Source organism: Argopecten irradians, chromosome 2 (assembly GCF_041381155.1).
Source record: "Argopecten irradians isolate NY chromosome 2, Ai_NY, whole genome shotgun sequence".
Classification (NCBI taxonomy): Eukaryota; Metazoa; Mollusca; class Bivalvia; order Pectinida; family Pectinidae; genus Argopecten; species Argopecten irradians.
This window is the reverse complement of record NC_091135.1, coordinates 35,541,488-35,552,312: the sequence shown is the minus strand read 5'-3', so window position 1 is coordinate 35,552,312 and position 10,825 is coordinate 35,541,488. Positions and strand designations below refer to the sequence as shown.

Genomic DNA, 10,825 nt, shown 5'->3' with positions numbered 1-10,825 from the left:
TTTCGCCAAGAAAGCTAATCACGTTAGACGTCTTTAGCATTTCAGTCTCAGAGAATGAAGAGAAATAGAATCATGTCAGCAGAGCAAACAGAAGGTAATAACAACCAAATTCAAAATCTACCGTTTTACTTTTATCGATGGTGTACCTCTGCAAACGCGTCTATATCTTTGTTGTATAAAAACATCCGTTGAAATATAGTGAATGATACGACTTTACACATTTTTTACTTTCACTTCAGACAAAACTGTAACAAACAGACAATCAGATTCAGTACTGTCAGTATAGAAGGTTACAGTATTGCAGTAACTTCTAATTCATGTGTTATTTTTGCGCTAGTCATTAAAACACAGTAAATTTTTTAAAATTGAAAAGGTACAGGCCCATGAAATTATTGAGTAAAAAAAAATCACTGATGGATGTTGTATATTAGGAGCTTGTTACTGTTGTAATGATATTCAAACGCAGGAAAGCTTTTGATGCTTACACAATGTTTTAAGCATAACAAAACACCAATCTGATAGGTGTATCTATCAATCTGAAACATAATATAACTAATCAATATTCCATATATTCCATTTATATGTCCTGCTTTTAAGGTAGGACTTGCCTAACATATAAATGGTCTGTCGCATATAGGTACAATACCAAGCATTAAGGCTTGACACAGCTATGACCATCTTCGATAATCCATGAGTTGCTATCGCTCTCGTCGTATCCATTTCTGGACTATATCATAGCGGAAACATAATGTATACCATATTCAACCCAATAAGAGCCCATGTCCCTATAAGTGCCCCTCCCAATTTTGAGGCATTAATTTCAATTGCCCGAGTATATAACCAAAACTATGAAAACTGTAAATGTTTGCAATAATTTCGTCTCTTTTAATCACCTTTGCATTTTTTTCATGTTAAAACGCCCTGGACGCTTAATTATTGGGTCGAATACGGTATATGTTTCTGGTCCTAACAAAACTGAAGGCAAGAATTTAAATAGAAAACAACTAACCAATCGCAGGCATACAGAGACTTCATTAGAAGACTTACAGAGAATGTTGCCTAACTTCAAATCTTACACTGAGTCACACGCAAAGTCTTCAGTTTTTATGAGAAAGTCCGAGGGTGGATATAATGACAGGGAACAGTAACCCCTGAAATATCAAGGATGACAGGAACGGTAGATACATGAGTTAAGATATAGAAATACTAACAGTTTTCAACTAAGGGTACCACAAGGGTGTTATAATTTGTTTCATAATTAAAACTTCCCTCAATCCTTTCCCACACCTGTATTGGATATGTCATATTGCAGAGATACATACACCAGTCTATAAAAGACTTAAAAAGTTAACAAATTTTGTTATCGTGATTCACAATTTATAAATATTAATTATGTTATACAGATGCATTGCAATCTTCTTCATTTGTTGGTTGATGCCTTAAAATGTGATTATTAATTTTTATTGTCAGATTTGAAAGCATTTGAAAGACGACTGACTGAAGTGATAGACAAACTTCAGCCAACAGCCAGGCTATGGAGAAGTAGGTTATAACAATATAATCTGTATCAATTTGTAGTCATCATATGATGTTCTACAGAACTAAATCACTGTTTGTGTGTTTGTTTGTCATCTAAAGATTCATTTATAATTAAATGTTTGCATTTGTTTTTATCAGAAAATTCCTTTGTAATTTAGCAAAAATAATGATACAAATTGTGGTTGACATTAGATTCTTACCATAAACTATTTCTTGTTACATTTCAGTGGTACTTATTGTAATGTCTGTCTGTACCGCTGTGGGAGCCTGGACATGGATATGGGATCCACACACCACACAGGTAGGGGGGATAACTCACCACTACCTGAGGTAGGGGGGTAACTTAACATACAGGTAGGGGGGATAACTCACCACACATGTAGGAGGGAAACCCGACATACAGATAAGGGGGATAACTCACCCTCACCACACAGGTAGGGGGATATCTAGACATAAAGATAGGGAGGATAGCTCACCACACAGGTAGGGGAATAACTAGACATAAATATAGGGGAGATAACTCACCACACAGGTAGGGGAATTTATTCACCACACATAGATAGGAGGATAACTCACCACACAGATAGGAGGATAACTCACCACACAGGTAAGAGGGAAACCCAACACACAGATATTGGGGACACAGGTAGGGGGGATAACTCTACATACTGATAGGTGGATAACTCACCACACAGGTAGGGTGACTGACCATACAGGTAACGGGGATAACTCACCACACACACAGGTAAGGTGACTCTCCATACAGGTAGGGTTTCTCACCATACAGGTAGTTGGGATAACTCACCACACACACAGGTAAAGTGACTCGCCATACAGGTAGGGTTTCTCACCATACAGGTAACGGGGATAACTCACCTCACACACAGGTAAGGTGACTAGCCATACAGGTAGGGTTTCTCACCATACAGGTAGTGGGGATAACTCACCTCACACACAGGTAAGATGACTAGCCATACAGGTAGAGTTACTCACCATACAGGTCGGGTGGGGATGGGGGGGGTTGGGATAATGATACCTGGGATCCGTACAAGGTTTATGAAAATGTGTGATATACCTTGGCTTCGGATTTTTTTGTAAAGTTAAAATAAAAAAATACATTTTGATTGCTTGATTAATTTTGTTGCATTGTATAATTTGGGCTTTCATTTGTATTTTTGATTTTCCAGGTCCCCTTCACACATTCCCTTCTGAATCATCCCTTCTTCACCATCAGTTGTATAATGTTGGTCATGCTGTTTCTGTGTGGAATCCATAAAAGGGTTGTATCACCATCAATGTATCCTTTGTGTTGATATATTCAACAACCTACAGTGTAGGTGTAAGATATTGTTTTTAAAAAATATGAAAAAAAGCTGGAAAAAGAACAATAATCACACACCTTTGCTTCAAAAATGAATTTTTGGTAAATGTTCTTAGCTCAAAATTGTTATATTGTTTTACAAGATGATTATAAAATATACATGCCATAAGATTTATGCAAGATTTACTACAAATATATAAAATTCAATGGCATTGAAGAATATTATTGTCATTCAGATTTTGGATACCAACTAATGCTTGATAATTAAGAGTGAGCTATGTCCCTTTAACTGATAATTAAAAGAGGTGTGCTGATATTCAATTGTAAATCTCATCCAATTGGGTTCTGTCAATTTTCTCGGATTTTTTTCATTGGACCTTATAATAAAATGGTTGCTGAATATTGGCCTTGACCTTTCCCAGAATAGCATCAAGATGCCGTCAAGTGTTAGCAGATTATAACATGTCATGTGATGATGTAAGTTATGTACAATCTTGTCATATATCTATCAAAATTTCATTTTTACTGCCGTTCTATCATAGGCTTGCATGATTGTGTTACAGTACTAGTGTAGTAGATTACATCGCTACATGTTACAGGTGAAGTGTCTATGTAACACGCATTGTGATTGGCTGAAGTGTGTATATAAAAAAAAGTTACACAACCTAATTGTACATCCGCGGGAAAACACCCCAGTTTAAAATGGCCCCTATTTGTGCAATCGGGTATTACGTTGTAAAAATAAATAACGCTGATATGTAGAATTCGCGCCGTAAAAATATACATGACTGCTTTGATCCGTGGTGTTTTTTCCGTAGTACACCTAGCACATGTGACGGACCGAGTTTCCTGAAATAGCTCTTGTACATATATAAATAATATGATTGAAAAAAATCAAACATGGAAAGAGATAACACACAATCAGGTTATACTAGCTGTAGAAGAATACATGATATAGATTTAACATAATAATACTGGTAATGAATAAATATGAAGGTCAAGAAGAAAGTATCTGCTAAAACATAACTGTTCAGTTTCATAATTATGGTAAGGTATATTTAAAATGTTAATTTAACTCTTAACTTGAACTTTATACTGAATAGTAAATTTTGGAAGTACTTAAAATCGTCGATCGCCAAGCTGTCAACGTGTGCATATTATAAGTTACCGGTACATATATGTGTAGTGTTTGCACATGTGTACGTTACTATTTTAATCTCTCGCTAAAATTGCGCCAAAATTAGAAGGGGTTCAACCAATCACAGCCAAAATCAAAAGCAATCCTCAACCGATCATATGTCGACATGTCAAAGCCCAGCACGAACCGATCTAAAAGTACGCGAAAGGGTAGTGAAAATGTACAATGATGGGGTGTCATATGGAAATATATCTAAAGCGGTCGACGTTTGTAAAGTTGTATGAAGAACAGCATGGTTCTCTGCTTCCACGTGTTCGGCCTATCAAGACACCAACAAAGGTCAGTGAAGAAGTTGTTAAATTCGTTGAATATCAGAAGAAAATGAAACCAAGCATTTATGGTCGTGAAATTGGAGAGAAACTTATTGAGGCAAACGTGTGTACAAAGAGCAGTTGAACAAATGTTAACAAACATGCTTGAACAACGTGGACTAAATCTTGTCTTCCAAGCACCATACTCTCCTCAGTACAATATTGCCGAGTACGTATTTCATGCCATGAGATCCAGGCTTTGTAAAAATCCGTCGTATTGATCCGAGTTCACAGAATTAGCTATCATCGATGCCCTGTCTGACATTCCTGGTTCGGAACTTAGTCGCTATTATGGACTGTGTGGTTATGTTGAGATTAGGTCTAACATAAAACAGAGAAATCTCTGGTAAAAAGAACTGCTTTATATTTCGTATTTCACTGGAAAAAAGTGTTCTGTTCACCATAAAAAGACAAAACGAATGGCAGGCTAAATAAACAGCTTTATTATGCTCACACGCTTTTCTCTTCTATCTTTAAATCAACTCAGCCAGATGTAATCTACTACAGTGAGTCGATACACTAGTACTGTAACACAATCGTGCAATCTTATCATAGAACGGCAGTAATTGAATGATTTATATAAATGTGTATTGGTAACTATAATTGTGTACTGTAAATGTATTACAGTGTGTGAAATAAGATATCTAAATGTATTTAAATGGATTTAAAGGGTGTATAAAGAATCGTCAAAACATGATAACAACCAAATCAGGCCCTAGGAACACAAAGCACTCTTAAACTTACGTTTTTGATTAGCCAATCAAAATTGATGTATCATCTGTGATTGGCTAAGTCTAAACTTAAGACTGTTTTAGAATTAAGATTGTTTCATGATCTTGGGGCCAGTTCATAAGATTTTAGCACTTTGTGGAAGACTTGTATTAAATGCATATGCTTTCTTTTATAACAATATACAAGATGAATGTAGATGCTTATTATAATATAAAGTTTTAAGCATACCTTTTGTAGATAATGTAGATTTAATGACAGTTACTGAGACCATGTTCTGACTACCAAATGATTCAAGTTAATAGTTATGTAGTTAATTTGATGACGAACTTCAATATTTCAGACTGGCAAATTGATTTTGAAACCGCGACCGACCACATGACTATATGGTCGGTTAGAATTAGGACTTCGAGGAAGCCCAAGGAAAAGAAGCCGGTGACAGAGGGTAGAGAATAACTTCCTCCAGTTTGTATGTGTGATAGCAATACCTCAGTGACAAGTGTGGTACCTTGTTTTACCATCATTTATCATCAACAGATGACATTATCTTCTGAAGTTGGTCATTAACAATTAGAAATATGATTAACGCACAACATCAATTACACTATTCTGTGTACCTTATCATAAATCTGACTTCAACTTGGTTGTCCAATTCTATAAATGTTGTTACCTGATAATACTTGAAATGATGTTCTTAGAATTACCATAAAGCAATCAGAAAAATGTCTCTGGTAAAAGTATTAGTCTACTCTTCCCGATGATTAGCTTTGACTGATAAAATGAGTCATATATATATGGTAGGCCATTATCTAGTCTGTCTGAATAGATTTTTCATATACAAATTATGAAATCTTTTTAATGAAATTCATGCTTTGATCCCTTACAAATCTTTACTTTGATAGACTGAAAATATGATAATGGGTTGATATGTATTCATGGGAATTTTCTAGACTAGCAATTTCTCATTCCCCCCACCATTGGGTTTGGAGTTTAAATCCCACATGGGACAGTTCCCTAGGAACTCATCATAGGTCAGTGGTTTTTCTTTTCTTTGGATACTCTGGCTTTTCTCCACCTCTTCACTTGGTATGACCTTAAATGACTCACTGTTAATAGGACAGAATGAAAAACACTAAAGCAGAGTATGTTTGAGATAGTCTAACTAGTAGTGTTTAAGAACAACAAAAAAAAGTAATTATCTTATTTGAATTCTTAATTTTCTTCTTATTGGCAATTCATTCATCTCACATCATGTATTCTCAACTTACTACTATGGGAGAAGAACTTAAAAAAAATGTTAGTCAATTTGGTATTCTACACAAATATATGTTTGTGTAACATGACAGTCAGTTTGTTTCATAATCATTTATCAATATACAATATATGTAAAGTGACAGATGTCCTTGTGAAAATCTAAATTGATTTTTAATTTATTGAATTCCCTGATGATTGTCAAATGAAATTTGTTTATATGTAATATTCCTTCTGTTGTTAAGAACATATAGTTATTTTTGTTTTTTAACAAACAGCATTTTGTAGAATTGTTTGAGGATTCTATTCATTTACGAAATGGTATTTGTAAATCCGTATGTGTTAATCATGGAAAATGTTGATTTTATTTTTAAAATATTAATCTAAATGTGAAATTTGAAGTACATAGATATCTTATTCTCAAAGCTTTCCATCAAATATTTTAACTCCTATACCCCTGAAATTTCATAATTGACTGGTCTAGTCTTTGAATTAGAATAAATGTGTCTTCAAAGATGAATGAGTCAATATTAGTATGTAAGAATTACAGTTGATTAAGATGTACAAGTACATGCATATATTCTTGTTACCCAGGAGCCCTCCACCTCTGGGTCATGAGTTTGAATCCCATGTGAAGCAGTTGCCAGGTACTGACCGTTGGTCGTTGTTTTCTTCTCTGGGTACTCTAACTTTCCTCCACCAACAAACCTAGCACGTCCTTACATGACCATGACTGTTAATAGGAGGTTAACTAATAAAACCTGTATTCTTGTTTGAAAATGGGGTGCACTATTTCAAGGGCACATTTTTTTTTTCAAATATTCATGCCTATACATGTATTATTTTTCCAGATTTTAAAATTAGCTAGCCTATAGGCATAGATTGTGTACATACCTTATAATATTAATTTAAGATTTCGTTGTGGTAAACAAACGAAAATAAAAGATTGTCAGATTTTCATAACCTGCAATACTCAACAGCAAGAATATGATTTATATAATGCATATTAAGGTTGATATGGAATAGTACAAGGATGAAGTGTTTTTAGTACAAGGATGAAGTTTTTTTGAATGATAAAAGAAATTCCTTGCCAAAATTCCCAAATTCTTATTCAGTTCATCAGAATATTATTTAACATACCCAGGTAAAAAGACTTCATTTTTCACAACTCCTAAGAAAAAACATCGTTGTCGCTGTTGAGAAAAGTTTACTATTTGTCCAGGAATTATATTGGAGTGTGTAATTATCATTTGAATATTATGTCAAGAAGTTGCGTGTTATTGTGTAAATGTGTCTTTGTCGAGTAGCGAGAGCTGTAAAAAATATTTGAATGAAATCTTTTTTGTGAGTCAGTACTGATTGTTTTTTCGTGTTCTTTATATTTTCATGAGCAGGTTTTTAAAACAGGAGGTATTAAATACGTTGTCAGGATTTTAAAAAGTTTTGATATTTTACTCCAGAATATTGACATGGCAATCAATACTTACTGAATACAAATCTGATAAAACCTGCATTACATAACAGTGAAACTTACTCATTTTTTTTAATGTTAAAAGAGTTATCTGCCCTTGCATGTAGGTATTGATTGGGATGTCATTTGTTTGTGAGCAAAACATCATTTTTTTTCAGAGAAAACGTTTTTAGAGTTTCACTCATAAAATGATGTCACAAACAATACCTTCCACGTGGGTATCTCCCTTGCAGAAAGATACCCTCATCTGTATTATGCAAAGAGGTAATAAATGCAGGAAACTTATGCTAGAACAAATCAAAATGTAATGTTTTACAAAGTGCTGAATATGAATGTAAAAATTGTCTCTGTTCAATATATATACTGATATTATTGAGAATCAGTATTTATGTAAATAAATTTTATTCAAAGTTTATTTTTGGGTATTATTTGTTATTTAATGACACCAAATGCAACCATTCAATACACTTGTATTAAAATCTGACCATCTGTACTTACATGTATAGAGTTGGTATCACTTGCAGGAATAGACTGTCTGGACCATAGATATACACCTTAGTTTTACATTGTGCCTGTAGTGCTGTATATGGCTGTGTTGTCTTATGCGAGAGTGAAGCTCTGGCACAACGGTCACATCTGAAGATGGTCAATCGCCTGACGTGTTTCCTTACTTTCTGTGTGACCTCGTACTTGCAGCCAACATCATCAGTTTCTCTTCCCCTCCTTTAAGCTGCTACTTCAGGTTACCCCTCCACTTTGTATGGTTTCTTGCCAAATCTTCCCAGGATTCCATATTGATGTCCTGAGATTTCTTCCTTACAAACATCATTTTTGAACACCCCCAAATTAACTACACCAGGTCAGTGAATAGTGTTAATATGACTGTCGTATTTCCATCAGGGACAGTTTGATATAGACAGAATCATGTCTCTTAAAATGAGCCACCTCTACTTCTTGTCTGTCTGTTGATATACTAAATGGTGTGTTGTCCAATCCTCTATGGGTAAGTCAAGTCAAAGACCTATGTGAGATTAACAAGTAGTTATTACCTATAAGACCTACCCCAGTGGTAAGTCAAGTCAAAGACCTATGTGAGATTAACAAGTAGTTACTACCTATAAAACCTACCCCAGTGATAAGTCAAGTCAAAGACCTATGTGAGATAAACAAGTAGTTACTACCTATAAAACCTACCCCAGTGGTAAGTCAAGTCCAAGACCTCTGTGAGATTAACAAGTAGTTACTACCTATAAGACCTACCCCACTGGTAAGTCGAGTCAAAGACCTATGTGAGATTAACAAGTAGTTACTACCTATAAAACCTACCCCAGTGGTAAGTCAAGTCAAAGACCTCTGTGAGATTAACAAGTAGTTATTACCTATAGGACCTACCCCACTGGTAAGTCAAGTCAAAGACCTATGTGAGGTTAACAAGAAGTTATTACCTATAGGACCTACCCCAGTGGTAAGTCAAGTCAAAGACCTATGTGAGGTTAACAAGAAGTTATTACCTATAGGACCTACCCCAGTGATAAGTCAAGTCAAAGACCTATGTGAGATAAACAAGTAGTTACTACCTATAAAACCTACCCCAGTGGTAAGTCAAGTCCAAGACCTCTGTGAGATTAACAAGTAGTTACTACCTATAAGACCTACCCCACTGGTAAGTCGAGTCAAAGACCTATGGGAGATTAACAAGTAGTTACTACCTATAAAACCTACCCCAGTGGTAAGTCAAGTCAAAGACCTCTGTGAGATTAACAAGTAGTTATTACCTATAGGACCTACCCCACTGGTAAGTCAAGTCAAAGACCTATGTGAGGTTAACAAGAAGTTATTACCTATAGGACCTACCCCAGTGGTAAGTCAAGTCAAAGACCTCTGTGAGATTAACAAGTAGTTATTACCTATAGGACCTACCCCACTGGTAAGTCAAGTCAAAGACCTATGTGAGGTTAACAAGAAGTTATTACCTATAGGACCTACCCCAGTGGTAAGTCAAGTCAAAGACCTATGTGAGGTTAACAAGAAGTTATTACCTATAGGACCTACCCCAGTGGTAAGTCAAGTCAAAGACCTATGTGAGGTTAACATGAAGTTATTAACTATAGGACCTACCCCACTAGTAAGTCAAGTCAAAGACCTATGTGAGGTTAACAAGAAGTTATTACCTATAGGACCTACCCCACTGGTAAGTCAAGTCAAAGACCTATGTGAGGTTAACAAGAAGTTATTACCTATAGGACCTACCCCAGTGGTAAGTCAAGTCAAAGACCTATGTGAGGTTAACAAGAAGTTATTACCTATAGGACCTACCCCAGTGGTAAGTCAAGTCAAAGACCTATGTGAGGTTAACAAGTAGTTATTACCTATAGGACCTACCCCACTGGTAAGTCAAGTCAAAGACCTCTGTGAGGTTAACAAGAAGTTATTACCTATAAGACCTACCCCACTGGTAAGTCAAGTCAAAGACCTATGTGAGGTTAACAAGAAGTTATTACCTATAGGACCTACCCCAGTGGTAAGTCAAGTCAAAGACCTATGTGAGGTTAACAAGTAGTTATTACCTATAGGACCTACCCCAGTGGTAAGTCAAGTCAAAGACCTATGTGAGGTTAACAAGTAGTTATTACCTATAGGACCTACCCCACTGGTAAGTCAAGTCAAAGACCTCTGTGAGGTTAACAAGAAGTTATTACCTATAAGACCTACCCCACTGGTAAGTCAAGTCAAAGACCTCTGTGAGGTTAACAAGAAGTTATTACCTATAGGACCTACCCCACTGGTAAGTCGAGTCAAAGACCTATGTGAGATTAACAAGTAGTTACTACCTATAAAACCTACCCCAGTGGTAAGTCAAGTCAAAGACCTCTGTGAGATTAACAAGTAGTTATTACCTATAGGACCTACCCCAGTGGTAAGTCAAGTCAAAGACCTCTGTGAGTTTAACAAGAAGTTATTACCTATAGGACCTACCCCAGTGGTAAGTCAAGTCAAAGACCTAT

The 10,825-nt window shown here is 35.6% G+C and overlaps 1 protein-coding gene across 1 annotated transcript; it reads left to right on the top strand.

Moving 5' to 3' along the window:
- The first annotated feature begins 11 nt into the window (after window positions 1-11).
- LOC138315305 (nuclear envelope phosphatase-regulatory subunit 1-like) lies at window positions 12-8,235 on the top strand. The gene is made up of 6 exons (XM_069256208.1): window positions 12-94; window positions 1,471-1,542; window positions 1,767-1,840; window positions 2,727-2,836; window positions 3,283-3,337; window positions 5,442-8,235. Exons 1-6 carry the CDS (start codon window positions 55-57, stop codon window positions 5,478-5,480), a joined length of 390 nt encoding a protein of 129 aa, XP_069112309.1. The 5' UTR covers window positions 12-54; the 3' UTR covers window positions 5,481-8,235.
- Window positions 8,236-10,825: the final 2,590 nt, after the last annotated feature.

Coding starts and splice junctions, on each gene's coding strand:
- LOC138315305 (XM_069256208.1), top strand. CDS start 55: ATGAAGAGAAATAGAATCATGTCAGCAGAGCAAACAGAAG. Junction 2,837..3,282: donor AGGGTTGTATCACCATCAAT/GTATCCTTTGTG, acceptor GACCTTTCCCAG/AATAGCATCAAGATGCCGTC. Junction 3,338..5,441: donor ATAACATGTCATGTGATGAT/GTAAGTTATGTA, acceptor TCAATATTTCAG/ACTGGCAAATTGATTTTGAA.